The 25602-nt window shown below is 42.3% G+C and overlaps 1 protein-coding gene across 25 annotated transcripts in view; it reads right to left on the reverse strand.

The window, feature by feature from the left end:
- Positions 1-25602, reverse strand: part of birc6 (baculoviral IAP repeat containing 6) — a 144985-nt gene that overhangs the window by 96939 nt on the left and 22444 nt on the right. For 7 of the 25 annotated variants that reach the window (XM_084076274.1, XM_084076285.1, XM_084076271.1 and 4 more), the window contains exons 11-40: positions 25120-25269; positions 24279-24504; positions 23120-23170; positions 22364-22524; positions 21921-22052; positions 21689-21820; positions 20557-20720; positions 19704-19837; positions 19033-19194; positions 18646-18777; positions 18448-18545; positions 18040-18187; positions 17525-17658; positions 16601-16747; positions 15688-15875; positions 14619-14936; positions 12768-12867; positions 12336-12550; positions 11654-11862; positions 10620-10990; positions 7429-7648; positions 6907-7043; positions 5312-5449; positions 4675-4802; positions 3873-4004; positions 3426-3641; positions 2910-3093; positions 2353-2559; positions 1439-1572; positions 727-880 (exon numbers count right to left, since the gene is read on the reverse strand). In XM_084076274.1, the coding sequence (XP_083932400.1) occupies positions 727-880; positions 1439-1572; positions 2353-2559; positions 2910-3093; positions 3426-3641; positions 3873-4004; positions 4675-4802; positions 5312-5449; positions 6907-7043; positions 7429-7648; positions 10620-10990; positions 11654-11862; positions 12336-12550; positions 12768-12867; positions 14619-14936; positions 15688-15875; positions 16601-16747; positions 17525-17658; positions 18040-18187; positions 18448-18545; positions 18646-18777; positions 19033-19194; positions 19704-19837; positions 20557-20720; positions 21689-21820; positions 21921-22052; positions 22364-22524; positions 23120-23170; positions 24279-24504; positions 25120-25269 (5022 nt within the window). The remainder of the gene's footprint in view (positions 1-726; positions 881-1438; positions 1573-2352; positions 2560-2909; positions 3094-3425; positions 3642-3872; positions 4005-4674; positions 4803-5311; positions 5450-6906; positions 7044-7428; positions 7649-10619; positions 10991-11653; positions 11863-12335; positions 12551-12767; positions 12868-14618; positions 14937-15687; positions 15876-16600; positions 16748-17524; positions 17659-18039; positions 18188-18447; positions 18546-18645; positions 18778-19032; positions 19195-19703; positions 19838-20556; positions 20721-21688; positions 21821-21920; positions 22053-22363; positions 22525-23119; positions 23171-24278; positions 24505-25119; positions 25270-25602) is intronic. The other 18 variants (XM_084076275.1, XM_084076264.1, XM_084076284.1 and 15 more) reach the window with 13 other exon arrangements.

Below are 25602 nucleotides of genomic sequence, written 5' to 3' on the forward strand. Positions count from 1 at the left end.
GGGAAAAGGCCAAAGATTACTACCAGGATTTACCAGATCCTATTGAACTGCTAAACCACTTCTAGCAAGAAATTGAACACTGTTAAATTCTTCATCCTTAACAATGCCAACAATCAGGCAGTGGCTCTAGGGGTAGAGCAGCTGTCTTGGAACTGGAAAGTTCTCGGTTCAATCGAGTTAAGGGATCCATATCAAACATGCAGAATTTGCAGACACTGTTGTAACAAGTGATACCTGCTAAATCGGATCATGACATTTATTGAGTGCAATAAATGTGGGTTATCGCTGAGTAAATGAGAATTTCATACTGTATCTGAGGTTAATGTCCATATCAGCTTATAACGGGCGCCAGCTTAAAGATAGCAGTGAAATTGCACAGAGAGCCTCGTCGTTACACTGCAAGAGTAAACATTTTTATTCAAGACAGTGCTAATGGCACATCGTCTGGTCACAGCCATGATAAAGAAGATTTGACACAAAATGTCCTTTAGCTTGTAGATCTGCAATTTTCAGCTAATGTTCCCCCCAGAATCGGGGCGCTAGGGTTCAAGTGGTTAATGTAAAAAAAAAGTTACAAGATTTGGGTGGATTTGGGCGCTCCCCTGTAGTAACTCTGAGGACCCCGTAGGGGTCCCGGAACCCCTGTTGAAGACCCCTGCCCTAAAGAAATGAAAAGAATAATAATAAGTGAACCACAATGTCTACATTCATTAGCCCCTTTCTCACCTTGTGACACAGAAACGGAGAGACCCTGTGAGCCGGTCTTTTCCACAGCAGCTGGCGGTTTGGACACTGGGATACCAACCCCTCCTATGTAGGGGTTGTATCCATACGTGCCATAGTCAGCGCCCCAGTAGTCATACCAGGTGCTGCTTATAGGCTGAAGGACAGGAGGGAGGGAGGGAGCAATAGACAAAAACAAAAATACAAAATGTAATCATTCCTTTCTCAACACACATACCTGTACATTTGAGCTTGCATGCAAACTACCACAAGACAGCGCAAGACAAAAGATGAAAGAAAAATAAATAAAAACGCTACAGTTGGTTTAATAGTTGCCTATGGCTACATTTACATGCAAGAACATTTTAAATTACAAACTGAGAATGGAAGAGTAACACTTTACCGACGATGGTTAGCTTGGCCAATTGAATGCATCTACACAATTTAATAGGTATTCAGTAGTGTTGTGGAGCTGTGTACTGTGCAGTAACAATTCAAATATCTTTTAGATGGGTTGAGGTCAGTGTAGCTACATTATTGATGCACTTGGTGTTCATTTGAACTGGTGCTTGTACTGATTTATTTTTCAATAAATCAATTGTTAACTGGAGGGTGCTATGGCCAATACCACTAGCCAAATACCAATACAGTATAGGAGAAAACACAGAATAAATGCAGAGTCGAACAGAGACAAGGGAAGTCAGGCTTAACATACCTTAAATACTTTGGCGGCGAGTGGATCCTTTTCCAAATCAATATCTAAAGGATCAATATCAACATCCATCAGGTCTTGTAGCAAGTCAAAGTCTATGTCTTTATCTTTTTCCAAAGATGATAGAGGTGGAGCACCTTTGGATAACGAAAACAGCTTTAATATTGCCAAGCAAGCACACTAAAAAAACAACCAGCAAGTAAACTCAAACTGGCCTTTCTTTAGAAAGTTACTAGGCAATTTTAAGGCCGATTAAAATCACTGGTTTCTCTGTAATATAGGGAGAGTCCAGACAAAGGATTTGTTGGCCAACACTAGTCGAAACCATCTGACAACTTCATCAAATCCAACCAACTCTACCAAATCTGTGCATTCTTATAGGAATGTCAATATCATAGAGAAGAGCCAAATTGAGTTGAAGGTGGTTTCTACTACTACATTTATGTCAGTAATTACAGCCTAAGACAGACATAATAGTTTACAAATGGAATACAAATCTAATCATGACCATGCAAATATGACTGCAGTTGACATAAGGAAACGCATGTAATCAAATTGACATGCCATGAATCTGCAATGTTTGAACTCTCACTTCAAAAAGACAAAAACACAAAAAAAACTGTACATTAACAATGAAGGCTGTTAGAAAAACCTGCAAATACCCTATAAAAAAACAAAACAGAATTTCCGCACAGGAAGCCATACAAGTACTGCAAAACAACACTGTGGAAGAAAACAAAATACAACATGCAGCTATGAAAAGAAGAGGGGAAGGAAGGGAAGAAAACATTTTTTTAAAACATAAAATGCATCACCGTCATCATGATCATAAAAATGTGAGGGTTCATGGGGGGAAAAAAATCCATGTGGTGCTTTTGGGAGCGTGTGTGTGTTTACGGGGTGGCCTACCAACGCACTTTGGAAAACAGAGGAGGTACCAGGTGTACCTGCGATGATATCAGGCGCCAGGACCTCTTCGATGCTTTCCACCAGGGGGATGGGCGTCTGCTGGGGCAGGGAGTCGTCCGAGTCGGCCCCTGCCCCTGAGGAGGACGACGCGCCGGCCTCCTCCCCCACCGCCCCTTCGTCCATCACATCCAGAGAGCCCGGGGACAGCAGTTCACCTGGGGGACGAGGAGGACATATTTGATTACATAAATTACTTTGTGGGCCTTATGTGTCCTTAAAGTAAAGAAAATAAGAAAAATAAATAAAACAGTCACGCAAAAAAAATGAGTGGAGTGCATGTACTGTAGTAGTACCATGTACTGTAGATCAGCTATTTTCGCTTGTAGATCAGCTATTTTCGCTTGTAGATCAGCTATTTTTGCCATTTTTTAAAAGCTACTATTTTAATTTATCAGTTCGATTAACTGTTGCAACTCCTTTGAACAAATATGACACAAACACCACTTGACAATGTCAATGCATGTCCTACCACTCTTATTTGCCCCATAGGAGCAGTACCGCCTACCTGCCAAGATGTCTTGTAGCATGCAGGTGAGTGAGTATTGGGCCCAGGCGCCTCCCCAGGAGATGTCCCCCCGGTTGAAGTCTGTCCCTACCAGGAGGAGCAACAGGCGTTCCAGCTGTTGCTCCGACACTACCTCACACAGGTGGATGGTGGGTCGGGTGGAATTCGCTATCCTAGCTAGGACCTAGAGTGGACACACACACACCCACACGAGAGAGAGAGAGTTCATGCTCATGAAGCAATAGTGAACTGAAAAATATACATTTCCTTTTCACTTTCATCTATTAGTCTATAGATGTTTAATAGTTTCATAAATTAATACATCAATTATTAGTACAATACAGACTATCAATCCATCTCTCTTAAAATCACTCCCAGTTCTTTCACTTTTTAATGGCCAGTAATCCATAATTTAATATGGAGGCAGTCAAGAAAGCAAAACGTGTCCAAATGACATCTGCTTGCAGACTGATAGGAGGAGTCTAGAAATGCTATTTAATAGGTAGATTTGGGGACCTTGCAGACGAAGAGCAGCAGGTCGGCATGGCACGTGAAGTCCATGGAGAGCAGGAAGAGGGCCAGCTTCTGCACAACGGAGATGCAGCGCTCGTGGGCCAGCGTGAAGGGCAGGGGTTCCACCTCGGGGGCCTCCTTGGCCGCCGTGGCCTCCGTGTCCAGCGTGAAGCGGGGACACTCAGCGGTACGCCGCAGACGAATCAGGTCCTTAAAGTGCTGGGATCAAAGGAGCAGTGGGAGAGCGAGGCACGAGGATACCAAGAGTTACTAAGTTGAACGAACATTTAATCATTCTCCATGTTAACCCATGTTCAGAAAGCCCCAACATCACAAGTTCAGCCGTTTTAAGAAAGCTAAATAAGGTCTTTCATTAAATTAGGGTAGCGTTGAAGTAGTTTGTTTTCATTGTGGTAGTAGATATGTGATGATTTATGTGGGAATGCTCACCTTTGATGTGGCCTGTTTGAGCTTGGCCTGCTCCACCAGGAGTTTATAGGAGGAACCTTTGTTGCTCTGGATCTTTTCCTTCTCTATCTGCTCCACCAAAGCTTTCTGTTTTGCTTTCAATAGATTTAACTGCTACAATGAAAAGGGCATGATAAATACACAATCCAACACAACACATTTCACCACCGTTTGAACTCTGTGAGAAGCTTTTAGGCCCCATGTCTTCTAGGCATCTTGTGTGAGCAGAAAAGTGCCAAAGGCGCTGGGAACAACAAAATGCTCAGAGGCACAGAGCCAGTAGTGTAGCTATCACTACCACGTAACATACGCATAAACACACAAACTCTGCATGAAGATTTAATGTCTGGCCAATGAGGGAGCACATAGAAGCTTTATTGTGGTCCATGTAGTATGACTCCAGATTAAAAAGGTACGACAACTATTAGTTTATTACTGTGCAATCAGAGTTTGTGAAAAGTGACATTGAAAAGCAGTGCCTCCATGAAATGATTGTTGCATCGGCACGTGTTGTGACCTTGTAGATCATCTATTTTGACTATTTTTTTAAAGTTTCAAAAATGTATAAATATTAGGAAAATGTTTTTTAAAGATCCTGCTGCTCAGAAAATGATGACACTGGAGATTCCAGTACATCCGAAAAACAATCATCACTTCATTTCCAATCTTTTTTTTTAATGCTTTAATCATGCTTTAATCTGAGCGTTTTGTTTTACGTACTCAACAACAAAGTTGTTGATCAGTATAAAGCTTTTCTAATGGTGTTGGGATGAGACACATTTACCTGCTTGTGGTGGACCAGCTTGTTGCGGATCTTGCGAGAATAGAGTCTGTCCAAGCTACTGTTGCCTTTGGTTGATCTGCTAGAGTTCTGAGACTGCAGACTGTTGTTTATAAAACTCCACTGGTTCCCTGCATTTAATCATGGTGAGACAGATGAAGAGGGCAGAGGAGTTAGTTCAATAACTTTCACTTTTGAGGGGCACTTGCACACAACTCTGACAAAGGCAGTAATTCCCAGGTTACAAAGCACAAGAAAAAGCAAATCTTTACAAATTCAATAGTCATAGAATGGACTTATTTGTGCCAAAACCCTTCTTGCATCCAAAATATTTGTTCCACCAATAACATTAGCAGAAAAAAGTTAACTTTGAGTTCAATTAATTTACTTTATATCCCTCACTTCAAGTTGGTAATAATGTTGTCTAGACACCAGATGGTTACATTGGTGAATTATGTAGGGATTTAAATAAAGAATCAGACTGGCATATGGTTAAGAGTCTGAGGAAGGCTGACACACACAAAGTATTTCCTTGACAGCCAATAAAGAAATGACACCAAAGAAAATCTAAGCACACAGACTATGTGAACCGGTCCTATCATCTCAATTCTCAGTGGTCGATCGCAGACAGTTCAAGTACCTGTGAAGGTCCTGTCCCTGTCCTTCCCTCCAAGGTGCTTTTTAGAGCCTGCAGCCTCGTCCTCCACACTGGCCACATAGTCCAAAAGTCTAGACACCAGCATCACCACCCAGCTGATCATGGGAATGTCCAGCACACCTTGAAAACAAGCGCATACACAAAATGTCATTTGAACACTCTGGCCAAAAGCAGACAGCAGCATTTCAGATATCATGGTTCAGCACATGGGTTACAATTAGGTCAGCATATCTGGGAAAACTGCTTTCACCTACAACTGTTTCAACAGCTTTCTATTTTGGTAAGTATTTCATCTCCCTCATTTAACTTGCAGTGCCTTTAAGGAGTAGTTCACCCCCAAAAATCGATTACTCACCCCTTAGAGACTTGAATTCATGGATTTATTTATTTTTCGTCGCATTCCAAAGCCAATAATTTGATAACTAGCAGCAGTTCCGGTAGGACACAAAGAGACTCTTTGTGTCTCCAACCGGAACCACTGTTTGTCATCAAATTATTGGCTATATCCATGAAGTCTCCATGGGGTGAGTAATAGATAGAAAAAAAGTCATTTTGGGGGTGAACTATGCCTTTAAAGGAAACTTGCAGTCAGGTTGCACAATCTGCCAATTCAATGATTTTCTTCTACAATAACGTTATATTTTGCATTCTAACAGCTTGAAGTTTCTTGAGCCACTATATCATCTTAGTAATACTTGTCATCTTGGTATTTTCACTGTTCTGAGAGCTACCTCCTCAAAGCAGTGCCTTGGGTTATACGGTATAACCAAAGGCATGGTATAACTTAATCTAAGTAGACAGCCCTAAATAGAGGCAACACCCCCGAGTTTTCGGTGAGCTCAAAACCTCACCTCTTGGTGAAGTCATGGACTCAGAGGTGAATTTCAATTGATTTCAAAATAATACTACCGATTTATAAAATATTGAATAGTGTAGGGCCTGAATACATTTATGATCTTCTGCTACATTATGAACCATCAAGAACTCTTAGGTCGTCTGGGACAGGTCTGTTTTCTGTCCCCAGAGACAAAAATAAACATGGGGAAGAAGTGTTCCGTTTTTACGTATCACATATCTGGAACAAACTGAGAAAACTGCAGGTCTGCTACAGCTGTCAAGTTCTTTTAAATCAAAGCTGAAGACTTTTCTGTTTGCAGGCGTCTTTTATTGAGGCTTTTGATTCATTTCTTGTACTGCACTGTACCATTATTCTCGTACATTATCATTTTTATTTTAGCTTATACTTATTGTCTATTCTCTTAACTATTTAATAACCATTTATAATTGTATTCAAATGTCTTTTACGATATGCGTTTCTTTTAAACATCGTCTTAATGCTCTTAATGTTCTCAATTCACTTTGAATTGCCTTGTTGTTGAAATGTGCTATGCATAAACTTGCCTTTGTCTCAACTCGGAGGCCTTTGAGAGCATTTATGTGTTCAGAGCGTGGCAGTAGAAGTTGAACTTGGCTCAACTTCAGTACAGTGATTTTTGACCGGGCTTGCTTGTACAGCACACTGAGATACTGCCAGCTAGTAGTTGTGCGGAATGGTGCGTCAGGTGTTTATTCTTTACCTTCAGTCCTCCTCTGGCTGGCAGCCTGAGGCTGCTGTAAGGGACACAGCAGGTTGTCCAGGAGGTTGAGCAGGCCCTCTAACACACCACTGTTGCTGAGGGATCTTTGGCCAATGCAGGACAGGAGCATGAACACCCTGTGGTAGATGAGCCATAAACATAATGGAATTACTATCAGCAAGTAACTGACCATTTATAAGCCATGATAACAATTTTTCAGACACAGGACATAAACAGAACTGTATTGTACCAAACCCTATATGTTAATTTTCTTCTGGTATGTGGCAAAAAAATGAATAATGCTGTAAAACGACACGTTTGGCATTACAAAATGTGTATTTTGTGTATTGTTTGCAGAAAATGACATAGAAGATAGGGATAGTTGATGATCCTACCCTATATCACTCTTAACACTGTCTACTGTCAAGTCATAACAATTCATTTTAACAATCAGTCAATAATTAACAGATTTGTAAACTTCATTATGAAACGGAATAGTGAAGCTTGTGTGCCCTCTCTTGCCTGTCCTGGGGAAAGATGAGCAGCTGTTCTGAGTTGTACAGCTCCTGCAGGACATTGGAGAGGAACTGTCCCCACCAGCGCTCGCCACCACACAGCTGCACCAGCAGCAGGCCCGCGTGTAGACGGATTTTGGGCGTGCCGCTGATGCACAGGTGCTTGAAGAGCTCCTCACAGGCCTGGGCGTGGAAGGTGCTCTGGAGTACCGAGGGTACCGCGTGGCCTAGGAGAAGAATGGAGAGAAAGACAGAAAGAGGGGGAGAGAGACAGTACAGAGAGACATAGGGAGGAAAGACAGAGCGGAACGAGAGATATATAAGGAGGGAGAAACAGATGAAGGGAGAAAGAGAGAGTAGACAGAGAGACAGAATAGGTGTTAAGTGACTGAATAAGTATTTGACAAGAGCAAAATGTCCGAATGGCTTTAAAAAACTAATCATTAGCAAAAGGACGGAGTTTTATCATTCTAATGATTAATTAAATCGAAATATTAATTACTACGGCCATAGCTGAATGGTTAGAGAGAGAAAGAGAGCCCGCCTGGGAAACCGAAGGACCACTGCTCCTGTTACTAAGGATGGGTTAAATGCACTATATTATTATTATTATTATTTCACCTGCACCACATACTATAAGCATAGGGCTAAACTTGCGCTGTGACCTTGAACTTTCATAAATGTAACCAAAAACAAATAATCAAATTGCAGCTTTGTCCTGATCCTACCTCCAACTCATCTGCCAAGTTTGATCTAAATCAGATTTAGAACCGTCTGCCATAGCGATTAAAAAAAGACAGGGGCGAGTGCAATACACCAAGGTTATTATTGATTTTCATTTTTCATTAGTTTCTATTTTTGTTTTATTTGGATTTTTTTTTTTCAATTTAAGTTTATTTTTAATACATTGTTAGTGGATTTACAGTTTGCTTTAGTTTTTATCCCTTTAAAAGGCTTAGTTTTACATCATAGATCCAACAAGGAAGCCACACCGTTATTAGAACCGGTCTTGTTCCTTACATACTGTATAGCATTAATTCACAAGCATCAGTCATTTACATATCTATGGCAGAGGCAACCATGCAAGGCACCATCCAGTTCACTGAGAGCAAATAGGGGTTCAATGTCTTGCTCAAGGACACTCAAAACTAAACCAGGCGGAGATGGAGAACAAACCCGTCGCTCTGCCTCACTGCCGCCCATAATTTGTCACATATCAGTAAATACGGTATATATTTAAATTAAAATGAAACCTTTATATTTTAAGTTGCTATCCTTGACTTATTCTCTCCTTGACTCTCACTGTCGAGGAAACTTGGAATACTTTGAAAAGCATTTCACTGCCATAATGACTGCTACTATCTGTATTGTAAGGACGTGACAAACTGAGTGGAAGATCAACAAGAGAAGACAAACAAAGAAAAGTGGGAGCAAAATCATTCCGACACTTTTGTTTTGCATCATGCAAGCATACCGGAGTCTCCTCAAACACCTACATAGGAAATCATTACTCAACCAGTTTTACACATTCATGAGAATTTTCTTTTATTGTTGCTTATCTTGCTCCACTTGCTGCCTCTTCAGGGGAGAGCCAACCACAAGGTTAGAGAAATAATGAGGCTACTGTAGGCATTTTTTAACATGCCTTCAGTGTACTCTGGATAGAGGCATAGGACAATCAAAGAAACGGTGAGAGCTTGCCGCTAGGGAGATGATGCATTATTCCCTTTCATGAAAGCAGCCGTGTGAATCTGCACAACGGTGCACTATGTTAGATTAGACGACTGACTGTTAAGGAGGACATTGTTTAGTATGGTTTTTACAGCTCCAAGAGTTCCCCAGCTAACCTTGGACAACTTTGAGAAAGCTACATGGTTAAGTGTGGCTGCCAAATATACTTGTATAATTATCTATCTATTTACGGATCTGTGTGTGTGTGTGTGTGTGTGTGTGTGTGTGTGTGTTGGGCATTATTTGTGGGCCGTCTAACCGATGCACCTCAAACTTGGCGTGAGCAAGACACTGTGTCCCCCAGATTACAGAGGTGTGCAGTGTCTTGGACCAACCGTTTTCCGATAACCGAAAAACACACAAATATCTGTGTCTTGACAGTCCATGGGTCTGCGGAGGACATACTGAATCTCTGTGTAATTGTTCGCGGAGCTTTACGTCACGCTTGAGCCTCTTTGCCAACATAAGCGACGGCAACGTGTACAATAGAACTCCATGTGCATATGACCACGTGTGTGTCAGCAGTTTCTGATGACAACATGGATCCCTGTATCTCAATATATTTAGTCGATCGGTTGTATGTTAATGGCTACCACACTGGGTATAACAAGTACAAGTGCATAAACGGGTGGGGCATGTATTCTCAACTTGCATTGTTCCTGTCCTGCATTGCTCCCGATTTACATCCCAAATTGTGTTAACGGGTACCACACAGGCTACTCTAAAAAAGGGGTACAGCGAGAACTCTGACAACAGGTACAACGGGATGGGTATTGCATAACAACGGTGGGGCATACATTCCCAATTTACAACTTGCGTGGTCCCCCCTGAGTAAATTATGGGGCATAAAATATGCATCTCCAATGTCCATTAAAAGTAGGTCAAAATACTTGGGTGCCTGGTGACTCAGCCACACACCATACTCTATTCTCCTAGTGAGCGCGTCTTACACGGCTCTCCTCACTCTCTGACCTTGTTTTCCTGTCTCTCTACACTGACCAATCAGAAATAAAACAAATTAAAAAAATATATGTTTCTTTGAAACCACATCATCTTGTTGATCTAGTCAAAAACTATCCAACACTCTCAGAGTCAAACGTGTACAATTTCATAGGTTATGTTTAAACACTTAACCCATGTGTGGTTTTCGGGTCTGTGGGACCCATTTTCAATGTTTACTTAAAGAAAATTAATGCAATTCATTATTTTTTCAACTTGAGACTTCACTGGCCTTAGCTCAATTTCTGTTAAGAACATAAGAATGTAGTGCACACTGCACCCCCCTATTACATACTGTATGTGGCTGCCAGTTATACTATATATCTATATATAAGCTTTGTCTATTATGACATGTCCATAGTAGGGATGCTAGTGGTCAATAACACATGCAGTTAAACTCAATCACAAAACACTCAAATGAATCGCAGCCCCCCCACCCAAACCCATCACCCTGCCTGAACCACCCACCATTCTCCTCACCGTTGTTGGAGTGCAGCAGGCTGAGCAGCGTGTCCAGCAGGTAGCGGATGATGGTCCTCAGCTGCTCGGTGGAAGAGTTCTGAATCAGCTCCTGTGCATCTGCGACCGTGGCCCCGGCCTCTGGAAGCGTTTTGCGTCCAGCGCCCAGGGACACGCGTAGCCTCTGGACCGCGTGGTGGGCCAGGTTGAGTTGGAGCTGCAGCTGGATGCAGTCCTGGTAGGCGGAGAAGACACGCTGGTCCTCCTCCACAGCCTTGTCGGGCTTGCGCAGGAAGTACTGGGCATTGTTGGCGCTGTTGAGCGGCGGCAGGTCGATGTTCTGCAGCAGCGTCTCCAGCCTGTGGCACGCCAAGTTATACCTGGATGGGAAGGGGGACGAAGAATAGACACATCACTGCACTTTCCATGGACTCTAAAAGGGCTTAAAATTGTGCATACTCGCCCGAAATGTCATCTGTGTGACCTCAAAATATAATTGTGAGTATTATTTTGTATATAACTGTTGTGGTACGACCAAAATGGGACGACGAATGAACCAAAATGAGCATTCCTCTTCCCCTGAAATGACTTGCCTTGTGAGCCGACAGCTCCAATAGAATGGTGATTGTTTACTCATTGACACGATGGAGTGGAGACGCCACTGGGTGCTGCTGTGCAGACATTCCAGTACTTTATGTGCAGAAAGTAATTATTGTAAAATAATTTCAAGCTGGGAAACGAGAAAAGTCGATTTTGACAAGAAACTGTCTCTCACTGTGACTACATTACGAGTTGGGGCTGCTCCCTGTGAGCATGTGTGTGACAGTGGCGCACACTGTCGGAGCCTCTAGTCTAGGCAGAGACAAGAGAGTCTCTTACAATTATTTTATACTTCCAATTACATTAAACAAATGGGTTATGAAAGTGATTGGAATCAGTGTGGACGGTACTGGCTTGTGTGGTCAGCTGCTTTCACCATTTTATCTAACTTGTAAAGTAACCAGAGAGATGTAACTGTGGGAGTGGTTCATGTCCTGGCTCACCTGCACTGGATGTCCTCCTGCAGTGCCACCATCATGGCCAGGTGCTGGTCCACATCTGGCTGGCTGGCCGCATCGCTCTCTCCCCGCAGCGGGTCGTGCATTAACTTCAGCTCACTCTCCCATGGTAAGATGTAGGTGTGGCCATAGTAGAAGCCCAATGGGATCTTGGCCCGGGCATTGGTGCTACCGTAGCGTCCAATGACAGTGATCTATGTGAGTTGAAATCAAACAAGAGCTTAGGTTAGGAGCCACTATGAAGACCCAAAACATAAAACACACTTCACGTACTGCAAGTCATTTAGCACACCACAACAAACTAGCTGCATTACTTTGGAGATCACCGGATTGGTTTTATTTTCGGGATGAAGAAGCTGCTACCATTTTACAGTAGTTATAATATTCATCAAAGATTAAGTCAGCAGTCAGAACAGCAAATCTGATTAGGCCACGAAAATAAAAAACAGATGTTCAGACTTGGTTCACAGACGATTGATTTAAATCTCCAATTGGGGGATAAAGAACCTCGTCTTTCTCACTCGCAAGTCTGATTTATAAAAAATAAATCATCAGCCTTCCCTAAATTCATTTCCAGCCAATTAGCATCCCAGCTAGACAGCATTCAACTTGGGAACACAAAGTGGCACTAATGACAAGCAACCCAACAGAAAAGAGACAAACAGACCTTCATGAATCTGCAGACGGGTGGTGGCAGGAGGTCGTGCAGAATGAGGGAGTGGGTGCTGATGTCAGTGGCCACCACCAGTCTGCGACCATCCACCTCCTCGCCCAGTGTCCATATGTCTATAGACAGGGACGCCAGGTCCCCGCAGGTGGGGATCAATGCATCCGTCAACAGCACAGGACGGCCAAAGTCCAGTGTTACAAACCGACGTGCTCCTGGGATGTACAGTGGAAGAGATCGAGAAACAGAATGGATATGTGTGTCAATCAAATGACGTGACCAGCAGTCATTAGAGACAATCAGTTATTTCATGTGCTGCTTCATATTCCCAAATTGCTTTGTACACATTTCCAGGTTTGGTATTTTTGTTAATGGTTTCGACCAAAATTTACAGTGGAAAAGTTCTATAAAGTGTACGAGTCCTGGACTTACCAGAGTGCATGCGTTCAATGATGATGGACTGATGTGGAGGAGGCTGGAGAAAGTGAGAAGCCTGGGAGATGGCTAATGCCAGACCACTCCCCATGGGGTTCTGAAAGCAACACAGCAACGTCACTCAAGTTACAACAGTCAACATGTCATAGCAAGGCGCCAACATAATTTCCATCCACTTAACTTCATTTGTAATTGCTGTACACTTCTGTGAACTCAAGTTTTCTCGTAGTTATTGATACTTGCTGCTATGCAATGCAATACCTTGGACATTTACGGTGTTTCCCCTAGAATGGTTAAATGGGTGGGCAGACAGTAGAGCGAGCCATAACCAATACACCACTGAATGGCCCATTTGCTGTTTGAAATTGTGTGTGATCTTTCAAATGGCTGCAATAATTAATTGTTATTTAACAAAGGAAAATACACATAGCCTTGTCCCATGGTGGGTCACCTTTCAACTTATTGGAAATGTTCATCTGACACTCCTCCACAGTGCTGATCCAGAATCTGCCCTTAACTCTTTAGGGAAAGGAGTTGATTCTACCAGTTTTTTTTCCTCGTACAGTTTACAGTACCTGTAAAGTTTTGCTCGCCTTTGCAAAGATAAATATCTATCAGGTTGTAAGCAGGCAATACATTTCATTGCTGTAATTGAGATGTTCATCAGTGAGAGAAATAAACATTAACTAGGCTTATAGTCAAAGCGTTTCAAATGATACCATTTTCTACTGCCAAACACCTGTTTGTACTGCCAAACACCTCGGTCAGTAATGACCGAGGGAGACACGGATAATTCAATGATAAAGCTCATGTGGAAGTTTCTAGTCAGGCCTGGTTCCAATGTGTTTTCTCTGTGAGAACTTGGCCTCAGGTCAAATCTATAGTATTAACTTATATTTATATCTACAGAATTAACTTATACCTATATTATTAACCTGTACTCTAAAAATGATTAGAGTTTCGGTAAGCAAGCAAAACTGATGAAACTGTGCCATTTTGCATAGTAGGGTAAATGACAATTAACACCATTGTAATATCAGTGCTTCCATTGGAAATGTAAGAGAAATCAAAGTTGTTTTGGCAATGGTTTTTCAATATGACATTTAAATGATTGCCCAGGGACCCCAGATATAGCTAAAATAAAAAAATAAAAAATATATAGATATAGATATAGATATATAGATAGATAGATAGTATAGCTAACTCTGACCCAACAGTTTTGTTGGGCATGGCTCCTGTTAAATAAACAAAAAATCAATCAAAATGTACAGTTGAGGAAATACTGCAGCAAAAGAAAAGCAATTCCCTCTCCTCCATGACGTGTGTAATGGTAGGGGAAAACACTGAAATACTAATTAGTTCTTCTAAGAGCTTCTAAGATCATCAAAGTCCTAGGAACATGCTGGTATTTTGGCTCTTGTGGTTAACCACTTAGCAAGATAGCAACCACAGGACCACATACTACCAGCTTCATGTGCCAAATAGGCCAACTAATCAAGATAATATCTTCATCTCATGCTAGCATTGTGAGTAGACTCTCCAAGGTGACACAATCACAGAAGGAATAGACTGAGTCAGAGATAATCAAATCATTGAACTCTAATGTATTTTGGCGGACATGGTTCGGCACAAGCCATTCTCAAAGCCATGGGGGTATTTAAAAAATGGCGTTCAAAGGGGCTTGTACCGCACCATGTCCCCCAAAATATATTGAATACAAATATTTTGTCTTGTTTCCTATTCAGTCGTTTTATTCAGAGTGTTGACCAACAAATGACTCATGCAGCTTCATACTTCAACTTAAGATTGTAGCTATCAATAACCAAGCTTCGATCTTATGCTACTAACCGGTTTGGTTTTCTGGCTGTTCTTGTTATGTGCGACCATATTGACAGGACCAGGATCCATCATTGAGCCTGGGAAGAGGTGGGCCAACTCGGCACTGAAGGCTGCCGACACAGCCTCATTGGGTGGTGTGAGTGGAGGGGTCATGAAGAGAGGCGTAGTCTTGGGCGTCGGGGGGATAACGTCAGAGGGGTGAATGAAGAATCCGGGTGCAGAGGAGGGGTTGGAAGGCACAGAGTTGTGGATGGGCCCCACGCCGGAGGCGGCGGCAGCTGCCGCTGAGGTGGTCTGGTGCAGCTTGGCCTCCAACTTAGCCTTCTGCTTACAAGACAAGAGATAGATGACAAATATTTATTCATTAGCATCATCAATCAATATAGCTCAAGTTGCTCAATTCTATTATATACACCATGCAGTTTGGTTTATTTTGGTAGTGAAACATGCATCAGATGACTGGCCATGTCATCAGTGCATTGTTTACAACGTCTTTCAGAGCAAGGTTCTATTTTGGAGTGTCAGCTCAGCATGTGGCACTGACCATCCACTATTAGATGGAGCAATGCAGAACCGTAACCTCTTTTTATTTCAAATTCTTAATGCAGTGTATGTATAATTGTTTTCACTTGTTTGACCGTTCTAGAAACGTCTATATACATAGAATTAAATAGACGATGTGAACATGGGCCTGAGTCAGGGCCTTTACTCTGGAATGAGTAGAATTGTGTGACCAGGCTTGGGAGGAATGATTATGCATTTATGCATAGTATACTTTGCATGTGTAATCCCAGTCAAGATTTCTATGCATATTATTTGGCTGGTTTAACCAACACCATAAATAATACATAAATACATTATTTGGCTATTCTAAGTCCAAGATAACCTAAGGGATATAGCTTTAAATTAATTTTATTAATGTTCATTTAACTCTGAAGTGTAACTCTTCAGAGTTAAATTAACATTGGGATTTTGCAGCGTATTGTAAGCCATTTCTAACTTAAAAGCCAGTCTAATGGCAGCTATACCACTCCAGCCTCTCTGAAAGCAAGAGGAGAGATCCTGGTGGCTCCCTAACCTGCTGCTGCAGTTTAAGCAGCTGCTGTTGTTTCTCCTGCAGCACCTGCAGTTGCTGCTCGGCAGACACCATGGCGTGGGACAGCGACTGGAGAGCCACCTGGGCCGCCGAGCTCAGCGCCGTCGAAGCCTCGCCCACTGTGCCCGTCGATAGACCGCCCACTGTCGGCGTTACGCCAAATGTGCTCACTGCAGGAACAAATGACAGAGGTTCAATGATAATTAGTGAATCATGACAAATAATAAAATGTCTGGTTCAATAAAATAAAACGTTGGGTGAAAGGAAAAAAGAGGAACCCAGCTATATTGTGTGTATTATCATAGAGCATCAAAGTGGGATCCAGGGGACTCCCAAGGGTCCTTGAGGGGGTTCTAGGGGGTTTAAACATTTAAGCCCTATTAAAGTTTCAGCTATTCGAAAATAGCCAATCTTCAAGCTCACATCACATAGCGATGCAACACGTTGTGAACTTGTAGGTCTCTATTTTCAAAATATTTAGAAAAATCTGAAATCTGGCCCTGACACAAAATCTTTTCAATTGGTGGCCCTCTGCCAAATTCATATCAATTTGGGGGTCCTTGACATGAAAATGTTTGAGAACCACTGTCATAGTGGGTGCTCAGTAGAACATGAAATGTCTATGACGAGTGTGTATATATATATATATTACAAAAAAGAAATCCAAGCCCCTTCGATTTCCATTATAAAATTACATATTTTCAAAAAGTATAAATCTTGGACAAACACACAGGCGGACACCCAGACCGATAATCTTATAGCAGGCTAGCCTCCTGCAGAGCCGTGCCGTAAAAAGAAAGGTTGTTGCAAACTCTGAAAGCATTTCTAAGTCATTTTGCAAGGAGAACTTTAGATTCCTTTCCCTTTGAGGTGTACAAATGTCCAGGATATTTACCTGTGAACATGCTGGCATCGTCCCGCTCCACCCGTGTACCATCGCTGGTGGAGATACAGCTGAAATGCAGAGGCTCTACCTCCAGGAGGCCCGTCAGGGCCGTGAAGCTGCCTTCAGCTGCTGCACAGCTGCTTACCTTTCCGTTCCCTGCAGCACACACATGGATATGAAGTAATTAAGTGAACTTCAAGGTCTTTTGGTGCAGAGGGAAAAAGGAGGGGACCAAGTATAGACCCCTGGGGGACCCTAGTCAATGAAGTACAGTGTATAGGGTTTAAGTTAAAGTTAAAGTCTCCCTCCAGACACTTTCAAAGTATGCAAAAAATACTCTACTTTGAATAGGTTGTTTAAGACAGTTTTCACGCACAAAAAAAGAAATGTACACTGAAAGTGGGCTGGAAGGACATCTCTTTCTCCCTCATTGAGAAATTATGAAACTATGAATATTCAAATGTCACAGGCCTCGTCTGCACCACCACTACCCAGTTTTGTCCAAAGCAAAGTGTTTTTAGATTTGAGCAAGTGGCTATTTGCATATTGGACCGTGAAAGGTTTGCAAGATTGGTCACACACACAGCCGGCTCAGATTTGGAAAAATATGTAAGAATGTAAAAAGGAAATTCCGCTGGCAAGTTATCTACATAACTATCTGTAGAGTCAAAGTCATAACTCCAAGAGGAGTTAACTGTAGAAAAAGAAACACACACACACGCAAACATTTTGAGTGGAGGTGGTAGTAACTATATATGTAGGGACTAGTAATTATGCTTTGTTGGAAAGGAATTTTCATATTTTCATGGCAATAAATATAAATCGTCATTCCAGAATGACACACTGGTAAGACTTTTGTGAATCAAACTGCACTTAAATGCTTGGAAGGTTTAAAATAGCTGAAAACTATTTGAGGTCTCGTGTAGTGCATACCTGAGAGGATGTCAGAGAGGTCGATCTCGTCAGACTGAACTCCAATGCTGCTGTTGAAGGCATTCTTACAGGAAGAGCCGCTGACCTCCAGGTCAAACAGCACTGGGTCAAAGGGAGAACTATACAGACCGTACCTGCAAAGAAGACACGTTTGAGGAGAAGGTCAGATTTTCAACTCTTAAAAATAAGAGTCAAGAACCCAATCAAGATAATAAAAATACAATTAAATACTGAGCTGCCTGCCCTAGATATCTGCACTGTATCTCTGAATGAGTAAGCACATGCAAAAGTATTGCAACTGTAACAAAACTACATTTTCTATTATTCAAACATCATGAAAACATTTATTTTAAACAAACATATTGATACAAAGCTAGCAATCCAGTAAAGGGTTTTGACTACCCAAGCACACAATTATATTCAGCAAACTAAAATAAAGAATAACAAAAGGCTTTAGAAATCATTTTCAGGCCTCGTCAACTTTCTCTACGTCCAAAAGCTTTGGGTTCCAGTACCTGGTCTGCAACAGTGCCTCTAGTGGAGTGAGGCGGTCCTGCAGCTGGCGGGACACTGCAGTGAGCAGGGAGGCACATGTTGTGCTGCAGCCTGCCAGGTCCTCCTCCTTAACGTAGTTCAGCAGCACAAAGTACCAAAACACTGACCCTGAGGGAAGACGGGGAGTGGAGGTTAAAGTAAAGACAGGTGGAAAACAACACAGCAGTGCAGGTTAAGGAAGTAAAGGGGATAAATTGAAGAGCAGAGAAAATGGAGAGCTGTAAATGAGAGATCTGTGCAGCAGGGGTGAATACCAGTACCTTTAATTGTTAATGATTAGGTTTGGACTGGAAAACTGGTCACAGAACTACAACTTTTTTTTTTTTGGAGACTCAAGGACAGAAAAAGTTGCTTTCCCAGCTACTTACCACCTGTTGCTGCTGCAGGTAAGTAAGGCATATTGTCGAGCAGAGCCTTCAGTAGACCCATACTGAAACCCTGTTGACTCGGGTCCCCTTTTCCATTGCTTTGTTAAAAAAAAAAAAAAAGGTAGATGTTCAACATGTGAATATGAATTCAAGGTCCACACATTAAGTACTGTCAATTAAAATGTCTACAGTTCTTACCTAATACAAAGTGCAAGAAAGCGGGCACATTTGTGGGCTATACTCCGACCGGCCTCAAAGAAGCACACCCGTACAATGTCAGACAGCCTTCTCCGGGTTTTGGCCAGCAAGCCCTCCTTTCCTTCTCTCAGACTGCAAAGAAGTTATATCAAATTAAAACATAAATAAATACTGAGGATTGTACAGTGTAGATTGGGGTCCCAGAGATAAAAATGGTGTCAATGGGGGTCTATGGCCTAATACTTCTCAAACTGGGGGTCCTTGAAATGAATACGGTTGAGAACCACTGTCTATTTTTTTCTTTCCTTTTTAAATAATCGTTCATTGATCTGAAATAACAGTGATATTGATTTGAAGTCTTATCGCACAGCCCTAGCTTGGCCCCACCTGCAGGGTCCATTGGAGTAGACTCCAGCCAGCCAGCACAGAATGTCCAGGATGAGGCTCTGGGCATGCTCCGTGCCTGGGCCCTCCTCAGTCCTCTTACACAGCGCATTCAAGAGCTTCTCGTGGAAGTCTGGGAACTGCAACATGGCACAGCGCTGGACCCTAGAAGGCATAGGATGACAAACAACAACCAGATTGGTTAAACAACCAGAAAAGTTAACACTTCTGTAAAATCCAAGACAACAAAATATTTTGCAATGTAAAGCCCCTTACACACCGGGGGTGAATTTTTCATGCGAATAATACGTTTTTTTTAAAAACCTTTATAAAGTCAATGCAAGCTTACATGGAGCGAAAAAGCGAAAAAGCGAAGCGAAAAAGCGCCTTTTAATTATTCGGAACGAGTCCGAATTTTGCGTATATTCGCCGGTGTGTAATGACCTTAAGCCAGCAAATTACAAGATTTAAATGCAGAAATTAACAAAACCTTTTCCAAGTCAAGAGTTCATTTGTCCTGGATTCATTAGAATATGAACTGTGGCTACATGATCCAAAAGAAAACAAAAAAACTGCTTTTATCCAAACCTTTAGAATAACTCAAATTCTTTACACTGAAAATTCTTCGGCCACCCCACCACGATGTTGGTACTGCATACTATAAGTGGTCTGACCTTTCTTTGGGTATTGACGTCTTCTTGAACCGCCTGATTGTGACCGACACCTCCTGCAGTAGGTCACAGCCACGCATATTGTCAGGCTTCTTCGAGGGTGTCGGGGGTTCTGCCTTTGATGTCGAGGCCTTCTCCTGCACAGAGACCAACCGAGCGTTTGAGTCATTGGCATTGACTCAAAGACATGCTGAAAGCTGTTGACAGGAATCAGGAAATGTCCCGATTCCTGAGACATGTTTGTATGTGGGTTCGAGTCTAGAGACGTGACAGTAGCACTTCTCTACCAGTAGATGGCAGCAAAGGAGGATCCATAATTTTCACAGCTGGCGTGATAAAGGACACCATAACATCTGAACTTATGATTACAAAGCCAGCTTTGTCCATCAGGTAGAGGACATACCTCAACGATTAAAACATTTAACATGGACAAATGAGTAGGGGATGTGCACTCGTTCTGTATAATCCTGTTATGACTCCGAATTTGATACACAACATTAAAAAGCAATCCACACAGTGATCCTCGGTGGCTCAGCCTGGTGGTGCGTTGACCAAGTACTCCTTGGGAGTTGCGAGGACGGCCCGGATTCAACTCCAACTCCCTTGTGCGTCTCCCCTCTCTCTCTGCCCTTGGTTTCCTGTCTCTCTACACTCTCCTATCTGAATAATAATATTAACATTATTAATAAAAAAAATAATAATAACATTCCACACTAATCCTATTGAGTGCACATTTGAGATCAACAGAAAAATACCACTATCTTTCATTACTATGGTTTTATCTCAAGGTCACCCCTATAACCAGGTAAAGAAGTGAGAAACTCGAGGGGGGGGGGGGTCTCAGCTGGAGCCCTACCTTGGAGGCCTGTGCCCTCTGCAGCAGGGTGGAGAGCGAGTGGGACTTGCTCTGGGGCTTGGTGCTGGGCATGCGCACCACGGGCCGCGGGCTCTCCTCCATGCCCTTGTCGCTCACTGCTTTGATGTGGACCAGGAAAGACCGATACTTGCCCCCTGCCATTCCTGCATGGGAGGGGGAGGGGAGGGGGAGAAGAGGGGCAGACCGGCAGAGCACACTGAAAACACACCCAACAGTACAGGTACATACATAAGAGACGTGACGGGAGGGGACAGAGGGGTTAGAGCAGGCCAAGCCGAACCGTTTCTGAATCAACCAAAAGTCAATGACAAGTCTGTCCTTAACGCATTATGTTGCGTAACGTTTCAACATAAATTAATACTCAGGATTATACCGCCGCCAGCAATGAAAACCGTGGCCACAAGCATTACGGCTGATTTATACGTTGATGCGCATCACGTCGCATACTGGAAATACAAGATCAAGCTTGTAGATCGGCTATTTTCAATGAGCAACAGACGTAAGGGGGGCCGTCGACGAACATGTCGCCATCATCTAGATCATCACACACACCTCCAATTTGAAGGAAATTAAGTTCTCCGCCTTCAGTGGACAGAGGAAACAAAACTAAGTACAAATCAGGCCTTGTGTTTTCAGGTCGTCCGTGCATCTGTCCCTCGTTTGTGGGATGTATTAGAATATAGATAGATGACTTCGGACAGACAGAGGGAGGCATACAATCGCGATGTAGCATTGTGCAGTTATTCAGTAAGAAGATATAATTTAAGTAATCAAGCGACACACTATAGCAGTTTTTTCTCTCTCTGGCTCAATGTCCACCTTATGACATGAGCACTGAACCGTCACTTTTAGCCTTAATGTCTGACGCGCCGTTGAAATTTCAGACTAATAAAGTATTCAATAAAATAATTAATTAATGTCACCTGCGAATTCAGCATAAATGTGTGAGTGCAAAACGCTCAAAATGTAAGGGTCTATTACCTTCCATAGGCTATAACGTCAACAGCAATATGATGATCAGGTCAGGAAAAGCAAAATGTTTTCCTTTTGTCAATTGAACAAAACACACAATCTCAATCACATTCGACATAGTAGTATTTATTGTCGCTACCTTTGACGAGCTTGGGGCTGGTGAGGCTGAGCATGCCTGCATGTCCAGAGAGATCAAGGCCACTGGCGAGCCATACTGGACCACACAAGATGTCCTCCTTATGGTCCTCCAAGAAAGGGCACAGCCTGGAGCCTGGAGGAGACAGATTAATCATTTGGGCTGCTGTTAAGGCTGAGCAGTACACCGTTAGCAACAACCATTCCCGTTGCAGTCAGCTGGTTCAGTACTTTACCTGCCGTATCCTCGATGTCCATGAACTGGATGTCTTCCGTGAAGTCATGGAGGTGCGGCTGGCCGTTCTTCTCCCCATTGGCGTGGAGGACTTGGGACAGGGGGAACGATATCTGTCTGTCCACTGGAGTTTCTGCAGCAAAAGGATTCATGATACAAACAGATCGTTGTGAGGTAGTACAGATTTCAGAGCGTTTAAATCAATGTGACTGGATCAAGGTAGGTAGAACATATTTCCACACAAAAACACAACAATAAACACCCAATCAAGGACCGCATTGGATGACTTTTATGGTTTTAGTTTTCTTAGCTTTATTTACATATAATAAAAGGGTATACAAAGACAAGAGGTGTTAGGGCAGGTCTCTGGAATTTGCAATTATGTGGTTGACACTATCTGGTCAGCATATCCCCATGAGGAGGAACTAGATGGTGTGTTCTTACCATTGACTTTGCCCAGCCCGGGGGCTTTGTTCTTCAGCAAGGTGACCTGGATCTGGGGAATGTTGGTGATGTTGGCGTTCATGACAAACTTGAAGTCCACATGGCCCACCATGCAGGCCTTGGGCAGAACCAGTTCAAATACGTGCTCATCCCAGCTGGAGCTACACAGAGAACTCAAGTTAGTCAACAGGTTCATAGTAATGTATACTATACATTAGTAATTTAGCATATGTGTAATCTGATAAAAGGCAAAAGAAATTGGTTTAAAACTAGTTACACATATTCAGCCAATCCAATAATCCACTACGGTCTGTAATAGTAAGTCTGTAATAGTCAAAATAACTTAACCCATTAAAACCGGGAAAGCATCTGTGTCATTTTATATTTTAGCTATATATATATATATATATATATATATATATATATATATATATATATATATATATATATATATATAGCAACATTTTGCTGAAAATTAGGATTAGGATTCAGTCTCAACAGTGGTTCTCAAAAATAGCAGATATACAAGTTCACAGTGCGTCACTTGCCATTTCTGAACATTTTTGAAAGATCTTGAAAGTGTTTAAACACAAATCTTCTCTTCTGGTGTCCGTCGCACAAAACATTTTCAGATGGTGTTCAAGGGCCAAATACATATCATTTTGGGGGCCGTTGGCACGAAAAAGCATTAAGGCCTCAGGTCTTAATGGGTTAAAGCACAATGACACTTGGTAGAGGTTTGGGTTGTGTAGTTACCTTTCTCTGATGTGACTCCAAATATTGCAGAAATATCTTCCAATAGATGCTCTGTTGATAAGAAATTGATATTCCAAAACTTAATCCTCATTGACTTACATTGTACAGTGAAACTACCCTTAAGAGTCACTCTTTTAGCACATGAAACAAACACAAACAAAGCAGATTCTGCCAATACATATCACAAAACCCAGTGCTGCATTATTATTATTATTTATTCTGTTTAAGAAAACTGCACTCCATGTTGATCTTACCATCTTTTTTGTGAGGTTATATATTGCAGAATCAGCTTTGTTTGCTTTCGTTTATGTGCTTCAAGAGTGACTTTGAGAGCCGTTTCACCGTCTAATGCAAGTCACTGAGGAGCAATTTTTGGAATTTTATTTTCAAATAAACGGAGCAACTATTGAAGATATCTCACCAATATTTGCAGTTAAATAATAATGGCAACTATACAACCCAAACCTGTCACTACGCTTTAACCCATTAAAGCCGGGAAAGCATCCGTGTCATTTTATATTTTAGCCCCGTCACAAAACATTTTCAGATGGTCGGTCCGCGCGGCTAAACGCATATCATGTTGGGGGTTCTTCGCACAAAAAGGTTTGAGAACTACTGATTTAGAATCGGCCTCAGGTCTCTAATGGGTTAAAAGCATAGACCGTAAAAAAAAAATGGACATTGTCATGCCCCTGGTTTCTACAGACCGTAAAATAAGCCTATTTTTCACCGATTTCAAATCTGCCATCTCTCTGTATCCGGTCCGAAAAATGAGAGTAGTAAATTAATGCTATTGGTTGTGTAGCTTGTCAAAGCACTAGGTAGCCACGCCCCTCCTACAGCATACCCTCCTTTATCCATTTTTTAATAATGGGACCATAATGTACCAAAACGCATATCATGGTGATTGAAAGAAGACTTTAAAGTAGCGACTGGAAGCATATAGTAATTATGACAATGTTTATTAAGGTAATAAAATCAAGTATAAAGTTTGGCAAAAATCCATCCGCTTGAATAGAGCCTGATTGCTTCTGACACCAGTAAGGGTGAAACGGCGAGACTACAGGCCATTCATATTAACTGTCACTTCCTATATAGCCTCAATTTACAACCCGGATATTAGCCTCTTGATTAAAAGTCATGAAGACAAAAGGCTGACCTGTCACTCTGGAGCTTCCAGGTGCGGGTGTGCTGGGCTGCGTCTCCATGGTGCTGCTGGTGGAGGTGCTGTGGGTGGCGTCTCTGCTGCTGCTCCTGCTGCACCTCCACCCAGCAGGGGGGCACTGTGGCCGAGAAGCGAGGCGTCAGCGTTTCGAAGCGCGTCAGCTCCACCAGTGACGTTAGGCTCTCCGCACTCAGTGCTTGGTCCACCAGGAGGTCCACTCCTACAGGGAGTCATAAGGGTGAGTGAGGAGAGGGAATGAACGCTTCCGTATTGGAAGTAAGGTGTCTTCGTGACTTCAGGACGTCCCTCGTATGGATGGGAGGATATAAAAATGATATCGATAATCAAAATATGCTTAAAACTATAGGTTACAAATGTAGCCCCGGTTATTTGAGTATTACGAGCGAGATGTCTCGCCTATGGGAAGAGCATCCATTATACACTTCCAGACGATTTAGAGGCTGGACATAGACTAATTACATGTGCAGGTGGGCCCTGCCCCTCTGATAAGAGGCACTTGCTTGTATCAGTGGACCATTCAAAAAATAACTATTTTCTTCCCTTGCATGCAAAGCAAGGAGTTTTGGGCAAGACCTCTCACTCAAAAATAGCAAATATACAAGCGCATAGCGCATCACTTTGTGTCGTGCTATGGGGTTGTAGATTTGTGGAAAATCTTTTTTTTTTTAAGCGAACATACATTCTTTTACTCTTTGCTTCTGGAGGTCCCTGTCCACAGCCAAATACATGTTCTTTTGGGGGTCCTTGACATGAAAAGGTTTGAGAACCACTGATGCAAACAGTCAAACAAGACCTGTGTTTGTATGTGTCCTACCTGTGATCCCAGGGCTGGAAGGATTGGAGGAGGGCTTGGCTCCCTCCAGGAGCTGTTCAACCCCCTTAGACAGGGGGCCGTCGACGAACATGTCGCCATCATCTAGATCATCACACACACCTCCAATTTGAAGGAAATGAAGTTCTCCGCCTTCAGTGGACAGAGGAAACAAAAGTAAATAAATGGGAACTCAAATTGGTCCTGCTCCTACAAAACCCATATGGTATTAAAATTATCTTACGCAAGCCTGAATATTTCCAAATATATATATTAGGGGTGGAAAATAAAATCGATTCATAGATTAATCGCGATTCTGACATGAACGATGATGATGAATCGATTCACAAATATAAAAAAATCATATTGCTAATTGCACAGAGCAGCAGACAGGTTTTGGTTGATTATCAGAATATTGAGAAGCCTTTGTTATTGTTAGTCAGTATTATTTTACAAAAAAGGACTGGCAAATATAACCTTCCAGTT

This window comes from Gymnoscopelus microlampas (genome assembly GCF_963454915.1).
Source record: "Gymnoscopelus microlampas genome assembly, chromosome: 13".
Lineage (NCBI taxonomy): Eukaryota > Metazoa > Chordata > Actinopteri > Myctophiformes > Myctophidae > Gymnoscopelus > Gymnoscopelus microlampas.